Genomic DNA, 20,056 nt, shown 5'->3' on the forward strand with positions numbered 1-20,056 from the left:
TTCACTGCTCCTATAAATAATGCTGATCAGGGAATTTCCTGGAGGTCTGGTGGTTAGGACTCTGTGTTCTCACTGCCATGAGCCTGGGTTCAATTTCTGGTTGGGGAACTAAAATCCCACAAGCCACATAGCACAGCCCCAAAAAAAAAAAAAAATGCTGATCAATTTGTGGCCCGCGCTGCTGTTCAGACTTGAGACATCAAAATACCCTCAGGGAAACACCAGGCAAGGAAAACAAAGGTCTGAGACATTTCATCCTCACAGCCCTATGAGGTAGGCATTATTATGCCCATTTAACAGTTAAGCAAACGGAGGCTCAGGGATAGGGAGGCAAAAAATGACAAGCCTGATGCCAGGCAGCTAGTGAGGACACAGGTGGGATGTGAATATGGCTTTCAGGGACCCAAGCCTTTGCTCAAAGGCACTGCGCTGAAGTGCCTCCACTGATCCACTAACCATAAATCATCAGCTCCAGATTCAGAGAAAGACCTCAGTACTTCCAAGTCTCATGGAAGGTAAGAATGAGGAGCACTGCTGAAGGCAGGAGGGCCCAGACAGCACCCCGGGATGTTCTGCCTTTTGTACAAGTGCCCTGGGGGTTTTTAACAGCAAGTCTGCTGAGATGGAGAGGGGAAGGAATTTTAAAGACGCTCAAGACATCCGGAAGCACATGACTGTCCTCACCTCCTTCCAAAGCAAGTCTTTATTGTCCAACCAATCAACAAGTATTTGATGAGGCCCAGCACGGTACCGGGCACACGCACTAAGCATAAATACAAAAGTGTAAGACACACTCCCTGCCAATTTGAGGCGCACAATCTAAATATTTCTCAGGACTTAATTGCATGGTTTAAAAAATCAAATCTGGACTTTGCCAGTACTGCAAGGAACATTCTTTAATGTCTTAAGGAAAAACATTACACTAACATTGATCACATCATGAAATTTCTTCCGAGTCATAGCAACTTTGTGGTTATCAACAAGGTTTACTTTTGTTAAAATTCATTTTACACTCTCCTCCTCTGTAATTTAAAACAAAGAGGTTTTTTTTTTTTTTTTTTTTGAAAAAGCAATTTTAAAAGGTAATAGTGGAAGAGCTTAGGTACAAATTTGGACAACAGCTGTCTGGACAAAACAGCTCTAGACTACTGAGCAAACCCAGCTCATTTCCAGGCCGTTGTTACCTCTATTTTGAGGATAACATAGAGCACATTTCCACGTTTGCCATGATTCCATGGCATGGAAAATTCCATGATTGCCAACCAGAAGAGGGAGTCCCAGTGCCACGGAGAGTGGCCTGGATGAGACATCCTTCATGGCAAAATTTAGCACCAACCAACTTGGCTGCCCGGCGTCTCTTTGCCCAAATTTAACCCCTTGATTCTCTCACAAACTCTCAGAACTCCCGGGTGTGTGGTTCTACGAAGAGCAGCTAACCCAAACCACAAGTTGGACTGACATACTGTACATGGTTCTGCTTCCATCTGGGGAGCCAAGCTCCTGCTTCAGGCGGAGAACATTCGGTGCAGAGCAGAGGAGTCTGGGCAGCAGCCTCAGAGAGGTGATGAGGAACACGAAGGCACTGCCCTTCCCTGACCCAGCCTGGGGCGTGGCGGGGCATCCCTGGCAAAGAGCCTTGCCATGCGCTGGGTGCCCACCCCAGAGGGCCTCCATTTGGCAAATAAGAGTCAAAGGAAGGAAGGATTCAATGATTTTCTAGTGTTACAGAGTCTAGTGTTATGGGGTTTTTTTTTTTCTTCTCATAGAATAAGATCACTGATTTCTCTCAGTAATGTACATTAAACCAGGACCTCTGGGCTAGAAAATAAGTTCAGATTTGAACTTTATATCTGTGGCAAGCAAGGGCCTTTTTAATTTGAGCCTTCTTTTTTTTTTTCAACAAAAGGATGCCAGAGTCTAACAGGATCCCTAGGTGTGCAGAGACCCCAGGCCTGAGCCAAGATCACACAAGTGAAGGCAGTCCACAGCCCACCCTCCCCCAACTTTCCCATCACAAAGACCAGTCCGGCTCTTGGGCATGGGGGAGCCCTTGGGACTTCCTCATGGACCGCAAAACTGGTCATCAAAGCTACTGAAATGGAAGGTAGTGTAGAAAATGTAACACTGGTTGTTCTTAACATGTAAGACTGGTTTCTTTAGAGCGTGTATAAGGCACTATGTGAGAAAGCTGCGCCCACGCCCGGCCACACACCCACACTCGGCTCCTCACACGCACACATGCACACACAAGAGGCCAGTTGACTTTGCCACGACACACGGGGAGCGCGGCACCTCCCGTCACTTCTGGTTTTTGAGCTGGTTGGAGAGCCAGTCCAGGCCTTCATAAAGCCCATCTCCACTGGTGGCGCAAGTGGCCTGAATGTACCAGTTTCTCTGGCGGAGGGAATGTAAGCCAAGCTTGTCTGTTATCTCTGCTGCGTTCATAGCATTGGGAAGATCCTTGGAAGAGAATATTCAGAAGTCAGTTCAGCAATGTTCCATCCATGTAATGAAATACCGTGCTCTTCCCCAACACCTGCCCTTAACCCACAGTCTTAACTCTGGCCGCCTAGAAGCTCAGGCCTCAAACCTTCAAATCGCCCTTAATTTTTCCTTCCCTCTCTTTCTCGCCACTCTCACAGTTCCACGCTGGGAAAGACCATTGGCCCTACCTGCAAAATATATTTAGAGTCTGACTGCTTCTCATTTGGAGTACTGAAATTACTTCTGAGTTGGTCTCCCTGCTTCTGCTCTTCCTCCCTGAAAAGTCTATCCTCAACCTGGCGGTCCGTGAAGTCAGATCAAGTCCTTCTATTAACACCCTTCCACACCTTTGTCTCTCTCAGTGTAAAGAGCCCAAGTTCTCAGGACGCTCTGCAAGGTCTTTGTGCCCCCGTGACCCCTCCTGATTGTCCTGCTTCATTGTTTTAAATACAGCCCTCACCGCAAGTTTACTGAATTACAAAATTGACTGACTGAGTATGTTTATTACCTGCCTCTTTTAACTAGAATGCAAGTTTTACCATGGAAGGAATCTCTGTCTATCTTGTTCTCTGACGTATTCCTAGTGCCTAGAACTGTGTCTAGCATGTAGTAAGCTGAAACCGAATTTGAATAAATTAGCATGAAAGATCAAGGTAGATCTGAGGACTTTCCTGGCAGTCCAGTGGTTAAGACTCCAAGCTTCCAATGCAGGGCTACAGGTTTTGATCCCTGATGAGGGAAATAAGATCCCACATGCTGCGAAGCGCAGCCAAAAAAAAAAAAAAAAACAAAGTAGATCTAGACAATGATTTGGAAGGACATCAAAGATATGCTAAGCAGGTTGCAAAACAGAATGCAGAATAAGCTCTGGAGAGAGATGTAAGGAATTGAACAATGGTTTTATCCTGAAAAGTGGGGCTAGAATGTTTCACTCGATATTGTGAGTTGTCTGTGGATCTATACCCTGAACGTGTCCTGGTTCTATAATTAAAAAGAACAAACGTTTTCTTTTATCAAAGTCCATGTGCACTAATGAACCTCAAACTGACATCCAATCTAACGGTGGGATAATGGCCAAGTGAATTATGATGCCCCCACCATTTAAAACAGTGCTTACAAAGAGCTAGATGACGAGAGAACATGCCTCTGATAAATCTGAAATGATGAAACAGGACGCAACACTGTCAAAATGGTAAGATCTCAATTACATAACGAATGTATTCGTGAAGGAGAAAGTAGGGGGAAATGCATCAAAACATGACTGTTTATCTCAGGCTGTTAACTTCCACAGGATTCCACCTTTTCCACCCTTACTTCAGCTTCTTGTCCTGAGGCTGTATGGTTCCACATCTTCCTACCCCCACTTTTACTGCTTTGTGTTATTTACATGGAAACCGAGTTTCCTCAAGGACTGGCCCCATATCATCCAATTTCATCTCCCCCTTTGCTGACCCCCAACCCCACACCACTCTACCCCAGCTGCACTGGCTGCCGTGCTCTTCCTAGAACAGTCTGGCTCCCTTCCTGAGGGCCTTCAGGGGTCATCTTTTTTTTTTTATTAAAATATAGTTGATGTACAATATTATATAGCTTGCTGCTGCTGCTAAGTCACTTCAGTCGTGTCTGACTCTGTGCAACCCCATAGACAGCAGCCCATCAGGCCCTGCCATCCCTGGGATTCTCCAGGCAAGAACACTGGAGTGGGTTGCCATTTCCTCCTCCAATGCATGAAAGTGAAAAGTGAAAGTGAAGTTGCTCAGTCGTGTCCAACTCTTAGCGACCCCATGGACTGCAGCCTACCAGGCTCCTCCATCCATGGGATTTTCCAGGCAAGAGTACTGGAGTGGGTTGCCATTGCCTTCTCTGATTATATAGCTTGCTGCTGCTGCTGCTACGTTGCTTCAGTCGTGTCCAACTCTGTGCGACCCCATAGACGGCAGCCCAACAGGCTCCCCCGTCCCTGGGATTCTCCAGGCAAGAACACTGGAGTGGGTTGCCATTTCCTTCTCCAATGCATGAAAGTGAAAAGTCAAAGTGAAGTCGCTCAGTCATGTCTGACTCTTAGTGACCCCATGGACTGCAGCCTACCAGGCTCCTCCGTCCATAGGATTTTCCAGGCAAGAACACTGGAGTGGGTTGCCATTGCCTTCTCTGATTATATAGCTTACAGGTATACAATAATTCACAATTTTAAAAGTTATACTCCATTTATACTTATTATAAAATATAGGCTGTATTCCTTGTGTTGTACAACATATGCTTATAGCTTATTTATTTTTTAAATGGAGTGTAATTGCTTTACAATGTGGTGTTAGTTTCTTCTGTACAATGATGTGAATCAGCTGTATGTATACATATATGCCCTCCCTCCCACCCCACCCCCACCCCACCCCACCTTCCTAAGTCATCACAGAGTGCTGACCTGAGCTCAGCTCCCTGTGCTATATGGCAGCTAGGTGTCATCTGATCAGACGTCCTCTTATCAGAGGGGCCCTCTGATCCATCTCCACACCTGCCCCTTCTCCCTTGACTCCCCCCAGACATAGGACATATCTGTTACTGAGTGACGCTCTACCCACTAGGAATGCAAATTCCATGAACTCAGGGATTTCTGTCTGTCTGGTTCACTGCTGTATCACCAATACCCCAAACAATGCCTGGATCTTAGTGAATGCTCAGTGGATGTTTGCTGAGCGAGTGAACGAATGTTAAGACCCAAACTAAAAAGGAGGTGAAGGGGAAGGTTACGGGCAGGACTGGTGAGAGGGAGGCAGGCAGCTAATTAAATATCTCTATTTTTAAAGCGAGCAGCTGGTAGTACTTTTCAGTCCCAGTATTCAGACAGCTAGTGACATACCTGTTTATTTACAAACACCAATAAGACTGCATCTCTGAGCTCGTCTTCCGCTAACATTCTGGTTAGTTCTTCTCGGGCTTCATTGACCCGCTCTCTGTCATTACTGTCGACCACGAAAATCAGACCTGAATGGAAAGCGGCAGCGTGTTAGTAATCTGAACCTGGGGAGGGTAGCTGTTCACACGTCCTGACAGCCTCTGCCTGCTTACGTGTGTGGTTTCATTGAAAGCAATCAATACGGAAGCATATATAGAATCTCCAGAGTTGGGGAGCCTGCTGGACACCCCACCAGCCTTTTTCAGAGGCACCATGGCCCCTCAACAGATCAACAATAACAACAGTTGACAGAGAATACAGCCAGTATGGAAAACAGCATGGAGATTCCTTAAAAAAACTAAAAACACAACTACGATATGACCCAGCAATCCCACTGCTGGGCATATACCCAGGGAAAACCGTAATTCAAAAAGACACACGTACGCCAATGTTGACTGCAGCACTATTTACAACAGCCAGGACTGGAAACAGCCTAAATGCTCATTAACCCAGAAACGGATAAGGAAGATGCGATATATACGTACAATGGAATATTACTCAGCCATAAAAAGGAATAAAACGGGCTCATTTGTAGAACCATGGACCTGGAGGCTGTCATATAGAATGAAGTAAGTCAGAAAGAAAAACAAATACTGTACATTAATGCATATATGTGGAATTTAGAAAACTGGTATAGATGATCCTATTGGCAAGGGAGAAACAGACACACAGATATAAAAAACAAATATGTGGATACCAAGGCGGGAGAAGGGGGAAGAATTGGGAGATGGGGGTTGACACATATACACTACTGATACTATGTATAACAGAGATAACTAATGAGAACCTACTCTATAGCACAGCGAACTACTTAATGCACTGTGGTCACCTGAAGGGGAAGGAAGTCCAAAAGGGAGGGGATGTAAGTACATGTATACATTTTGCTGTACAGCAAAAACTAATACAAGGTTGTAAAGCAACTACACTCCAATAAAAATTTTTAAAAGAATAGAGAAAAGGTTAGGCTCATGTTTAGTTACTTCATTTCTACATCATGCCTACACGATAAAGACCCAATAAAAGTATATGAACATCCAAGTTCAGACAGTCTTCCCTAGTTGGCAACGCTCTGTGTATGTGGCACCTCTATGGGCCACAGGGTAACAGCCCTGACCGCATGGGAAGAGGAGACACAAGCCGTGTGAACCTTGTGTGCTCCCACACGCATCTCTCCCTTTGGCTGGTCCCTCTGTATCCCTCTGCTATATAATACAACTGGGGCTGTAAGTGGAGCGATCTGAGTCCTGCGAGTTGTTTTAATGAAGACAGAATCTGAAGGGGGACTTCCCTGGTAGTTAAGACTCCGGGCTTCCAATGCAGGGGGCCTGGTTTGGATCCTGGTCTGGGAACTAGATCCCATAGGCCGAAACTAAGACCCGGTGCAGCCAATTAACAAACAAAAAAAAGAACCTAAGGGACACTGCTGCTGCTGCTGCTAAGTCACTTCAGTCGTGTCCGACTCTGTGCGACCCCATAGAGGGCAGCCCACCAGGCTCCCCGTCCCTGGGATTCTCCAGGCAAGAACACTGGAGTGGGTTGCCATTTCCTTCTCCAATGCATGCAAGTGAAAAGTGCAAGTGAAGTCCCTCAGTTGTGTCCTGGGAACTGCCATATTTGCGAACAGCTGAAATAAAGCGAGGGTGGTCTGGGGAGCCCTGAATTTTCAGCTGGTGTCTGCCGTGAGGGCGTCTTCTGCCCTTAACCTGTAAAGTATGGCCCAACCCCAGGCAATCGGTGTCAGAAATCTTTGCAGCATCCCACACTACAGCCCAGAGAAATCCCAGGAAGCAAGAGATGGGTCAAAGAACGGGACTGCCGCATCGCATCTGAGCAAAGGTGGCTGAAGCCTGCACAGACCTGGTCACTGCCACACTGGCTGGCGGAGGAGCTGGGCCACGGGGTCTCCAGAGGTGGTGCCCAGGAGGAACTCAGCACACATTCCACATATAGGAAGGGGAAGACGCTCTGAGCAGCGGTGCATGTGACTTTAATGGCGGTAAGAACTGGGTGGTTAGCTGACAATAAGCCCTTTGGCAGACAAAAACAGGAAGTGTCTGCCAGAAGAACTATTTAATAATAGTGACCCTAGGCTGTATCAACAGAAGAGAGAGCAGCTCAGTCTCTAAAATATGGGCAAAAAAAGCCTAGGCTACATACAGTGCATCAGTCAGAACATCCTGGGCGTGTTACATGGTCGGTGCTGACCCCACACTCTAAGACACAGACGAACTGGAAGGGTAAAGACTGACGAGGACGGCAAAGGAATTAGATACTATGTCATACGAAAAACAATTTATATAACTGGGAGTACTCTGCCTAGAGCAAAGACTCACCGAGGGGACTGATGGCTGTCTTCAAATATCTAAGAGCTATGACATAGAGAGGTTCAACTTGTTGGAAGTAGATGGAAGATCAGTGGGTACAACTCCAGGAGGTTGAGGTGATAGAGAGTCAACAGGGGACTTCCCTAGTGGTCTAGCGGTGAAGAATCTGCCTTGCAATGCAGGGGACTCAGGTTCAATCCCTGGTTGAGGAACTAAGATCCCACATGCCACGGAGCAACGAAGCCCTCGCGCCATGACTAGAGAGAATGAAAGACCCACGTGATGTAACGAAGATCCCGTAAGCTACAACTAAGACCTGATGAAGCCAAAGAAGTAAATAAATTTTTTAAAATTAAAAAAAGTTAAAAAAAAAAAAAAAGAGTTAACAGAACTGCAGGTGCCGTGGGCCGCCTCAGGAGGCCTGCCCCTCACTGGATACTTGTGAGCAGCTTCAGTGGCCACTTGCAGGAGCCCACCGAAGGGACTCTGCTGGTGGGAAAAGGGTAGTGGAATGAGATGAACTCCGGGTTCCTTTTCACACTGAGACCTCACCACTGTGTCTAGGAGGGAAAACTTGTGCTGGCCCTCGGCCCTTTCCACACACCCCTTCCCCAACCCCTGACACCCCCACACTTCCCAGGCCCACCCAACAGCTGCCTGACCAGCTGCCCGGAACAGCCCATTCCAGCAGACGGGAGTGCCCACAGCTTCTGACTGTCTGGGGCTTACATGAGAGTCAAAGTCATGTCTGTTACATCACATCAGACCCAAAAAATGCAGAATGTTCAAAACTCCCCCCAAAGACTTGATAGGCTTCCAGTAAGTCTCTGGACTCCGATCACAGCTGAGCAAAGGCGGTTTTCCTGAATTCTTAGGAGACCCTTAATCTCCCATGCAAAACTGACAGGGGAGAAGCTGACATATGATTCATTGGCCATTCCCAATAAAAAATAAAGGTTTATAAATATTAGGTCCCATTTTATATTCTTTTTATTTAGATCCTTGTGTGAGAAACAAAAGAACCAGCACCAGACTCACTACACGTCTGAACTAAGAAAACCTAAAAAAAGGTAAAATTATCAACAAATAGTGTGCTGTGATTTGTTTTTAGAAGTGGGTAGAAATATGTATCCACAACTGGCTGTATATGCATAAAATATCTTTGGACAGATAAACAAGAAATAAAAATGGGAAGAGGAACCGGGTGGTTTGGGGGCAGGAATGAGGTGGCGACTCTGCACTGTGTATTTTCACTTCTTTAAATTTTAAACCATATAAATACATTGCTATTTAGCAAATTCAAATACCTGAACCTAAATCAAGGAGAAAAATCTTTCCACATCACAACTAATGGCCTATCTAATGCACTATTTTATGCATTCTCTAAGAAAATCCACCTGCCAACGCAGGAGACACAAGCGACACGGGTTCAATCCCTGTGTCGGAAGATCCCCTGGAGCAGGAAATGGCAACCCACTCCAGTATTCTTGCCTGGGGATTTCCATGGACAAAGAAGCTGGTGGGCTACAGTCCATGGGGTCACAGAGTTGGACACAACTGAGCAACTGAGCACACATGTGATAGATAAATCAACTAAGAAATCCCGTAAATAGTTCACATTCCAATCTACACCTACTTAACTATCTTAATTGAGAGCTAAGCTATCATTAAGTCTGTTCTGCTCAACATACTGATGAAGAAGAAAATTTAAAATAAAAAAATCAGCCTATCTGTTGCAAAGGTGCAGGAAAAATAAGGGCAACATCTAAGATTACTAGTGGATGCAATGTTTGAACTCACCAACTCAAACAGAAAATCCATTCATCAAAGAGGCCCCATTTGCTTATTTCATCAAGAGTCCAAACCACCCACTCGAAGGTCCTAGAATATAGCCAGTTCCCTACCATTAAAGCAATGGCTATTGAAACTCAATAAAATTAGGCTTGCTATAAATAGAAGATTGAAAATAAAAAGGCATTTCTACTTGTTGACTGAGTGTGACAACTTTTAAAAGGGTGGGAGAAGGGAACCCTTCAGAGAATGAGGACATGAAACCTCTAGTATTTTGGACTCTGGATAGTTAATTTTATGTGTCGACTGGACTGGGCCACAGGGTGCCCAGACATTTGGTCAAACAGTATTCTGCGTGTGTCTGTGAGTGTGTTTCTGGATGAGATTAACATTTGAATCGGTACACTGAGTGGGCTTCCCAGGTGGCTCAGTAGTAAAGAATCTGCCTGCCAATGTAGGATACATGGGTTCAATCCCTAGGTTAGGAAGATCCCCTGGAGAGAGGCAAACCACTTCAGTATTCTTGCCTGGGAAATCTCACGGATAAAGAAGCCTGGCAGGCTACAGTCCATGGGGGTTGCAGAAGAGTTGGACACAATTTAGTGATTCAACAGCAACAACTAAGTGTCAAAACGTATACTGTCTGCAACAGATTGAAGCGTAAAACATAAAAATCTAAGCGTCATCAGGGAAGAATTCCATGCCTGGAGAATTCCATGCACAGAGGAGCTTGGCAGGCTACAGACCACGTAGTCACAAAGAGTCGGACACAACTGAGTGACTAACACTAACATCATGGAAGGCTGCTACGGTCATCAAACTGTTTCTCCAAAAATCAATAAAGGGAAAAGAATTATATCTTTTTCCTGCCTTTCTTATATAAACTATATTTCAGAGAAACCAAATATTTGATAAAAGAATTCTTTATTTAGAAGGATTTCAGCTAATAAATGCAGATGGAAAGACAGAAAACAGTGGAGGGATAAACTGTTGTAGAATAAGAGACTAAAGAGACATGACAATGAAATGCAATGTGTAAACTTTGATTCCCGATGCCAACAAGTCAAATGTGAACTGGAGAAACCTGAACAAGGCCTGGTGAAAGTGAAGTCGCTCAAGCATGTCCCTTTGTGACCCCATGGACTACAGCCCGCCAGGCTCCTCCACCCATGGGATTTTCCAGGCAAGAATACTGGCGTGGGTTGCCATTTCCTTCTCCAGCAGAATCTTCCCAACCCAGGGATTGAATACTGGTCTCCTGCATTGCAGGCAGACCAGACTCTTTACTGTCTGAGCCACCAGGGAATCCCCCAAGAGCTGGGTACCAGACAGTAAAGAAAGGATATTAATTTTGGAAGTGGGATAATGCATGGAGATTAAGTTTTTTTAAAAAAGCTTTAGGGACTTCTATGGTGGGCCAGTAGCTAAGATTCCATGCTCCCAATGCAGGGGGACTGGGTTTGATCCCTGGTCATGGAACTAGATCCCATGTGCCACAGTTAACAGTTTGCATGCTGCAACTGAAGATCCTGTGGGCCATAGGAAGACCTGGCTCAGCCAAATAAATATTGAAATCAAAAACTTTTATCAGTTTAAAATAAACACTGAAGGACGATGAGTAAGAGACATCATTTGCTATCACGCACTCTGGGCAAAATGCTGATAACTTTTGAAGCTGGGTGTAATGGGTACATGGGGATGTGTTATGTATCTTCTTTGTTCTTTATTTTCAATTTCCCACTAACAAAAGTGAAAAAAGATAAATGCACTATTCTGAGGAAAGACGTTCTAAATCTACAGGTTGAGGCAATAACTACAGACTTAAGTGTTAAAGGTCATCACTAAAATAATGATATACAATATAAAGAGGTGGTCGACCTGGGTATTTGGACTGAAAAGACAGACAAATATGGGTCATTACTATGAAACATATGCACTGAAAACACCCACCATCAGTAGTAGAATTTTCAAAATGAAAAGACTCCAAGTAAATTCTGAAATGAGTATGTGGATGCCAGATGGTTTGAGAATGAGGGTGTAAAAACTATCTGAACAGCTTATGGATCCCTGGATAGGCAATATCTATAAGGTTATCCAAAATATAATCAATGGAAAAACTCAGAGAGACTGGCATGGGACACATTAAAACTCCAACATTTAAAAATCCAGTATAAGGAAACAAGGCATTGATCTAGGATATTCGTGCCTGTTCATGTACTTGTGGATAACAGGGAAGCTGGGAGGGACTATGGCCACACAGGATGCTGGGTTTGGGGGTTCCAACCATCACTGTCTATCTCTTTCTCTCCTTAGGCATGATTTTTCAGATATGCTCAACCGGCTTTAAGGAGTTTACAGAATTCAAATCCTTTAAAAATTGGTACTTCATCTAAGGCACTTTCAATTAACCAAAAGATGGAACTCATCAGGACAACCATTTTATAACTGTTCTGGATTAAGAAGAGATGCCTGTGTAAAGCATTAAAGCCCAAGTATTTTTCCAAAGAAGGCAGGGACCACTTCTCAAAAAAAAACCTCCCCAGTAAATTTAAGTGGGTCATCGAAAGAGAAGGAATGACTGACAGTCCAGATAGAGCAGAGTGCCCCAAGGTTTTGCTTCAAGTACCCATCTTTAGATGCGTTTAACAGAAATGGTTGCAAGGCGAGAAACTGGATGATCTCTACCTTGTGTGTTCTGGAAATAATGTCGCCACAGAGGTCTGATTTTGTCCTGGCCGCCGACATCCCAGACTGTGAAGCTGATGTTTTTATATTCTACTGTCTCCACGTTGAAACCTACACGGGGAAGATGGGTAAAGTGTTTAATGCAGACTATTGCTGGCTCAACAATTCAAAATAACTTCAGCTAACATTTGGACAGTATTTTTCGTTTATGAAGCAGCTTGCCAGTCAAAGATCTACAGCTTACACAACACACCGTGTTAAGTCAGCTTGCTCTCTGTGCATCATGACAGGTGTCTCCCACCTGATGCCTCATCTCCCTCTCCCAGCAGCTCTTCCAGCAGACTTCAGAGCAAACAGAAGCCATCGATAGGGCTGCTTTCTGCCTCCCACCACACACCACAGAAACCCACCTACCTCTTCATCCACACTTCCTCCCTCTTGGAACAAGGAAGCAGCTAATGCTGATTCCATCTACCCATGTGCTGGATCTGGTCCACCCATGCTGTCTGGAACCTTCTACTATTGCTCTTCTCTGCCCCATTCGAAATCTCCAACCTGTTCTCCTCAGCAGGCTTAGGATGTAAAAGTACATCCTTCAAAGAAACCCTTCCTTGACTCCACGTCATCACCTGCAACCACCCCTTTCTCCCTTTTAAAGTCAAACTTTGTTACCTCTCAGCCATTACACCTTAGTTCTGCTTCACCATGCTTTATGGTTTCACCGAGGTCAGCAAGGTTGAGAAATCCATCAACAGCTCTCCAGTTCTTACATAATTTGATTTTATATCTGACACTACTGTTCATTCCCTCCTTGAAACTCTTCCCTGGCTTCCCATTTTCCTTATGTTTCTCTGGCTGTACCTTTTCAATCTCCTTAGTGAGCTCAGCCACATTTGACTGGTCTTTGAATGATCAAGATCATTTACAGAGAACTGTTGCACATAACCTAATCATCCATCAGTGGAAATTTGTTAAACACAGAGCCACATACTATCTAGTTACTAAAACTGGAGGTTGATCTATATCCGTTATTATTTAGAACAATGATTTATTTAGAACACGGCTTAGAACAATGATTCTCCCCCCTCCCCAATTCAGTAGGTTGCCTGGGCTTCCTCTTGCACAGTCCTCTGGGGGGTAGGCTGGACCTCTCTTCTCCAGATAATCTTTTTATTTTCAAGGAGCACTGAGCTCCCTCATGTGGTGGTGGTAGTGTTCCAAAAGGGCAAACCCCAAGGCACAAGCTCTTATCCAATCTCCGTGTGAATCACATTTGCTGATGTGCCCTTGGCCAAAGCATGTCATACGGCCATGCCCAGTATCACTGTGGAAGGGGACTGTGAAGGCTGTGGCTACTGAGGGCCATGATTCATTGGGGGCCATTAGTTCAATGATCTATCGCAAGACTGGTATTCAATCCATTCACCATAAGTTTACTGGACATCCACTGTGTGCCAGGCAATTTGCTAGGCACTTGAGAACAGTGGTGAGCAAGGCAGACATGATTCCTGCTCTTATTTACACTTTTGGAAGAGAGGCAGTGAGTGAGCAATGACAAATGTGCTGAGAGTTACTCAGAAGTTCAGGTTGCTATGGAAACTTACAACAGGGGAAAACCATCCAAGGGACCAGAAAAGGGATCCCTGAGAAATGATGCTTAAACTGAGAATGAAAGAATAAGCTGACATTTAGCTACATAAGCGGTGGGGTTGGGGTTGGGGGGGGCGGTTTGTGGGTGTGGTAAGGAAGAAGGTAGGAAAGCATTCCACAGAGAGGTAAAGACATAGAAGAGAACCAAAGATGCTGTGTAATGCAGAGGAAGCTGGAAAACAGCATGCATATGACTTCACAGAGATATTCACCAGGACATCCCTGGTGGTGAGAGGGTAACAGGCAGGGAGGCCAGAGGTCCCCATGCGGCAGGAGGAAATAAACTGCAGGTGGCAGACGTTTTTTTTTCCTTCTCTGTTGATGAAACTGGTTCTGCCTAAGACTAACCATTTTTTTTCTTTTCTCAAACCTTGGGTTGATAATGGCTCAACAAACCAGTATTCATGTCAGTTATTTATGATTGGGGATGACATACCTTTTGCCATTCTATCTCAAATATGCATACTGTAGGACAGGGGCCTGGTGAAACTCCCTCAGCCTTGAGGTGTCTCTCTTATCTGATTAGAAGCTTGCCAACAGGCATAAAATGCCTTGCTAAAAACTAGCAAGGGGGCACTCTTTCTGTCCCCTTCTGATATCTATGTCAGAAGCTTTCCCTGTCTCTGTTATACCTTAATGAAACTTTGCTACACAAAAGGCTCCAAGTAGTCAAGCCTTGTCTCTGATCCCGGATTGAAATCCTCTCCTCTGGAGGTCACGAATCCTGGCATAACACATGGCTTGCAGTAGCAACCTTTCAGTGGTCTAGAGGTTAAGACTCCACCTGCCAATGCAAGGGTCATGGGTTTGTTCCTTGGTCTGGGACGATCCCACATGCCTTGGAGCAACAAAGCCCACGTGCCATAACTACAAAGCCCATGCTCCAGAGCCCATGCTCCTCGACAAGAGAAGCCGCTGCAGTAAGTCCGAGCACCACAACCAGAGAGCAGCCCCCGCTTGTTGCAACTAGAATGTGCTCAGCAATGAAGACCCAGTGCAGCCAAAAATAAATTAAAAAAAAAAAAAGATATTCACCCAAATCACAGGTTTTGTTTTTTTTTAACATTTGTTTAAATTTTTTCTGTATGTATGACATTTCGGAAGGATGAATTATTTTTATGAAAGGAGAAAAACAAGTAATTATCCTATTTTCTTTTTGGACTAATAACATTTTTTAAAGCTATGGGTATGAGCATTTTCTCTGTTTGGTTTTCTTCCCATTTAAATGTTACAATCTCCGAAGTTGCTCAGTTGGTTCCTGTGCCTAGTCCAACTTGCAGAACACTAATGACATTCACATGCCCCCCCCGGGGAGCCCATTCTCATTCAGGAGTTTGGATTTAGAGGCAGCTCAGGAGGCACAGACTAAGTTCTGCCAAAACTGCCTTTGCAAAAGCCGTAAATGGCCGACAAAACACAGAGCTGGTTTGCAGGAATAACTACACCGTCAGATTGTCCTCCAGCAATGGAACAACTCAGATCATCAGTGGACCACCACCTCAAGTAGTCGGTGTGAGCCAAAGTGAAGGAGAAAAAAAAAACCATGCCATGTCCTTCTCTTTTTTCCACACTACATCTTTAAATGCCAGGAACACACTTGGCGTGGAGAGATGCTTCCACTTGGAAAGGCTCCTGGAAGAAAGATTGATTTTAATCATCATTATCTTTTCCCTTTTTTTTTTTTGGTCAAGTCGACAGGGTTAAATTTGTTCCACCTAAATCTGTTTGTATGACTCTCCTATAAACCTAGCAATGAGCCAGAGATACCAGGAAGCAATTAGGAAATTGTATATTACCCAGTTTTGGCCTCAAGAAGTTTATGAGGCGGACAAGATTCTCCAAAGTAAGAATTCAGCAACGTAAGCAGCCTGTAAAAGCACAACATACTGCGGTGAACACTAGTCCTGTCTCAGGCCGCTAACATACCTATCGTGGGGATGGTGGTCACAATCTCTCCCAGCTTCAGTTTGTACAAGATGGTGGTTTTTCCAGCGGCATCCAAACCCACCATAAGAATCCGCATCTCCTTTTTCCCAAAGAGACTTTTAAACAATTTTTCAAAAACGTTCCCCATTGTTACTGAATTCTGTGACCTGAAGGAAAAGAAAGGCAAGTCAAGGAATGGTTCTTTGCAGAGATATGGACACATAAATACAAGACATACACACGAAATACGAGCCTCCACTGGAGGTGGCTCCTAGCAAAACTTGAACAATTTCAAGTATAGTTTGGCTAGGAAGGAGCTGAGTATCTTGGTTTCATAGGGGAAACTCAACTAAGCCGTTTGATGCCTTGCCAAAAAATTCACTTTTCCACTGCAGCATCCAAGTGGGGTATGGGAAACCCAGTCTCAATGGTGGCAGGCTTTCGTCACCCTAAGTATGGAAGCAATGCCACCACAGATACAACTAATACTTCTGAAATGAGAACTTATGAAGCAGAGAACCAGTCTATTCTACACACTGTGAAACAAACTCCTTAAGGCAGGTTAGATATCAACACCTCTTAGAAATTTAATAGTTGCCTTTGGCCAGTAGACAGTATCAAGACCCAAAAAAGAACCTAAAAAATTTCAGAGGTGAGGAAATAACAGCACTAGGAAACTGCATGGCTAACAAAGAAATTAACCAGGTAAAGATTGGGGGAGAGACCACAGCACCCAGTGTTGACCATCATCTCACTTTTTTAAAAATTACATTTTCTTATTAGAGTATAGTTGCTTTACAATGTTGCATTAGTTCCTGCTGTACAACAACAGTATATATGTACACATATATTCCCTCCTCTAAGGCCCCCCTGCATCCCCCATCCCATCCCTCTCCGTCATCAGACAGCACCAAGCTGAGCTCCCTGTGCTTTACGGCAACTTGCCACTAGCTAGCTATTTAACACATGGTACATATGTCATTTCAACCTCCCAACTGGCTCCACTCTCCCCCTCCCCGTGTGCACGTCCATTCTCTAAATCTGTGTCTCTATTCCTGCCCTGCAAATAGATTCATCTGCACCGTTTTTCTAGATTCTACATATATGCATTAATTTACAATATTTGTTTTTTTGCTCTTTCTGACTTACATCACTCTGTATAAAACTCCAGGTCCATCCATATCACTACAAATGACCCAATTTCGTTCACTTTTATGGCTGAGTGATATTCCACTGTATACATGTACCATAGCTTCTTTATCTATTCATCTGTCAATGGACATTTAAGTTGCTTCCATGTCCTAGCTATTGTAAACAGGGCTGCGATGAACATCGGGGGAAGATGTGTCTTTTTCAATTATGGTTTTCTCAGCGTATATGCCCAGCAGTAGGATTGCTAGATCATATGGTAGCTTTGTTTTTAGTTTTTTAAGGAACCTCCATACTGTTCTTCATAGTGGCTGTAGCAATTTATATTCCCACCAACAGGATCACCTTACTGTTAATTATTAGCTTTTGAAACATAATTTACATAAACATACATGATAACATAGAGTTCAGTGAAATGTCATGAACCAAATCAAAAAAAGATGATTATCATCGACCCAGATCTCCTAGTGCACCTTCCCAATTATCACTCCTCCAAAGATAATCGCAATAATCAACCCTGGTTATTCAAAGGAAGGACTGATGCTGAAGTTGAAGTTCCAATACTTTGGCCACCTGATGCAAAGAGGTGACTGGTTGGAAAAGACCCTGATGCTGGGAAAGATTGAGGGCAGGAGGAGAAGGGGGCAACAGAGCATGAGATGGTTGGATGGCATCAGGGACTCAGTGGACATGAGTTTGAGCAAACTCTGGGAGACACTGAAAGACAGGGAAGCCTAGTGTGCTGCAGTCCATGGGTTCAAAAAGAATCAAGACATGACTTAGCTACTGAACAACAACATATTGACATATAACTGTACAAATGTTCAATATTTTATTTTTCAGTAGAATACATGAGAGACTCTATAAAGGAAGGCAACAGTCAAGACAAATTTGTTGCTCAGATTAGCTTTGCAGAAATTTACATCTTTAATCTCAACAGATCAGCCTATTTGAAGTGTGGGCTTGACATTCTAATTACAGACTTAAAAGTAGTACTGTCCAATACTGTACAGCAATTATCCTCCAATAAAAAGTAGTACTGACTACAACTCTAACCTTGTTACTGAAGTCTACAAAGATTCTTCAAAGAAAAATAAAAAATCCTTGTTTCCCTTTAAACTGCTAATTATGGGGAAATTTTACTCCTTGGCAGAGCAGAGGTGAGAGGGAACAAGGACAGTCCATCTCCCATTCATCAGTTCCCTAGGGACCTCAGAGGTGAGGTCACCAAATTCCAGAGGCCCCACCTCTGAAATTTAGTCGTGTCCTACAGTTGCTAAACTTCATGGATGATGTCCAAGCACACATTTAATCCTAAGACATGAGAAAAGGAGCAGAGCATTTACCCTGAACAAAAATTAGATACAGGGAAACTGCTACAACCAAAGAATGATAATAAATGCTTTAGTTATTCATAGGAAGCCATACAGAAAGCATACAGAAGTCCAATGCATTGCAGCACTCAAAATCCTGTGGGCGACAAAGTTAAAGATTCCTTGTCTTTGTTTTAGATAAAAAGACATCTCACAGATGAGAAAAACCGTAAGGAACATTTTGCGCAAGGGGAGGTACATTTAAGATGTCCTATGAAGCAAACACTCGATTCCTCCTTCCAACAGCACAATACACATCCTAGCTTCAGACGCCCAAAGCCCGCTGGGCTGCTAGAGACCCTCTGGAAGACGCCGCCGACCCCGGCGCCTCTCTGGCACGCTCGCCTTCCTCTAACACAAGCACCAACTGTCCATCAGAGAGAACTGAGTGGAGATCTCCAGGACGCGAACCAGCGCGGGTGGCCAAGTGGGCGTGCGCAGCAGGCGGGCACGCGCGCTGGGTCCCCCCGGGGAACGCGTCCGAGTATCCTTTCTGCCCAGCTGCTAGGCCGCTTCCTCTCGACCTGCGGGCCCTCGAAAAAGCGGAGGCGCCCCCCGCCCCCGCCACGACCCCCCCAACCCCGCAGCAGACTAGCCAAGCAGACTAGTCCCGCAGCCCCTGCCCTACAGAGTGCGAAGAGACAGGGAGACCCACCCGTTTCTGCAGGCAACCCGCTGCTCTCCAGCCTCCCTTTCTCTGAAGCTGCGAGAACCCAGCCAGCCCTTGAGTGCCGCAGCCCTCTCGCCGCAGCCCACGACTCACCAATCGCCCAACTGACCACCGGTACCAATACCACTCCCTTTAAGGTTTCTGATCTCCTATGTAAAATGGCGACAGGATCGGGGCGGGAACAGTAGCCAACCAATCACCCACCGCTTCTTGGAGCTTTTGTACCAATGAGTTCCAGGTTCCGTGAGTGACAACAAGTCTGACCAATGTAAAGGACAATAAAAGCCTGGGAGGGAGGAGGCCCGCCCCTTGCGACCTAGGCGACGGCACGAAGCTCTGGAAATGCCGGTTTCATCTTCCAATGACAGCTCACCGCGTCCCGGCGAGGCACGCCCATGTGCCCCGCCCCAAGGCTGCGTGCGACCAATCAAAAAAGTAAAAAGATTTCCGATTTGCTTCGCCAATCAGCTCGAAAAAATTCCACGGATTGAATTAACCCCGGGAGCATTCAGACCAACTGGGTGGGGCATGTGGGCGGGACCACGCTCACAGAGATATTTAAGGAAATTTGCCCGGGTTGAGCTAAAAGTAGAAACTAGCTTGAGGCGGACTTCTGTGTGGGAAACGTCCAGTCATCGGCACCGAAATTAGGCATAAGGAAGATTTCCTGTTCAGTCTGAAGCTAAACAGTCGCCTTGATTTTGAACAGATTTTCAACAGTTGGGGAAAATACTAGCCACCTGCACCTTCCTTCAGACGCACAGAACCAGAGTCCTCACTTACTGAGAAATCCAGTCGCTAACTCAGCCCCCAATGCCATCTTGTTTCACTAATGCCCGTAAATAGTTGTACCTAATGGTACATAATCTGGAAAACTAACATCTACTGAACACGTGAAATTTGTTAGGAAATATATCAAGGACTTGATATGTGTGACCAAAATGCCCCGGCGTTAATTGGAGTCTACTATTATTTCTATTTTATAAAGGAGCTGGGCAGAGTTTTAAACCTAGGTCTGTATAACATCTTAATCTTTTTAACCTAATACTTT

At 44.8% G+C, this 20,056-nt stretch overlaps 1 protein-coding gene across 2 annotated transcripts; it reads right to left on the bottom strand.

The window, feature by feature from the left end:
- Positions 1-685: 685 nt before the first annotated feature.
- On the bottom strand, positions 686-19,251 carry LOC102413915 (ADP-ribosylation factor 2). 2 transcript variants are annotated; one of them, XM_006060679.3, is made up of 5 exons: positions 19,099-19,251; positions 15,814-15,980; positions 12,238-12,348; positions 5,342-5,466; positions 686-2,460 (listed from the first exon to the last, which is right to left on the bottom strand). In XM_006060679.3, the coding sequence occupies exons 2-5, from the start codon at positions 15,959-15,961 to the stop codon at positions 2,299-2,301; spliced, it is 546 nt and encodes a 181-aa protein (XP_006060741.1). In that variant the 5' UTR covers positions 15,962-15,980; positions 19,099-19,251; the 3' UTR covers positions 686-2,298. The 2 variants fall into 2 exon arrangements, with proteins under 2 accessions (XP_006060741.1, XP_006060742.1); XM_006060680.3 differs by having other exon boundaries at positions 18,991-19,143.
- Positions 19,252-20,056: the final 805 nt, after the last annotated feature.

Source organism: Bubalus bubalis, chromosome 3, assembly GCF_019923935.1.
Source record: "Bubalus bubalis isolate 160015118507 breed Murrah chromosome 3, NDDB_SH_1, whole genome shotgun sequence".
Classification (NCBI taxonomy): domain Eukaryota; kingdom Metazoa; phylum Chordata; class Mammalia; order Artiodactyla; family Bovidae; genus Bubalus; species Bubalus bubalis.

Coding starts and splice junctions, on each gene's coding strand:
- LOC102413915 (XM_006060679.3), bottom strand. CDS start 15,961: ATGGGGAACGTTTTTGAAAAATTGTTTAAAAGTCTCTTTGGGAAAAAG. Junction 12,349..15,813: donor GACCACCATCCCCACGATAG/GTATGTTAGCGG, acceptor TTCCCCGTGTAG/GTTTCAACGTGGAGACAGTA. Junction 5,467..12,237: donor TTATTTCCAGAACACACAAG/GTAGAGATCATC, acceptor CTTTCCATTCAG/GTCTGATTTTCGTGGTCGAC.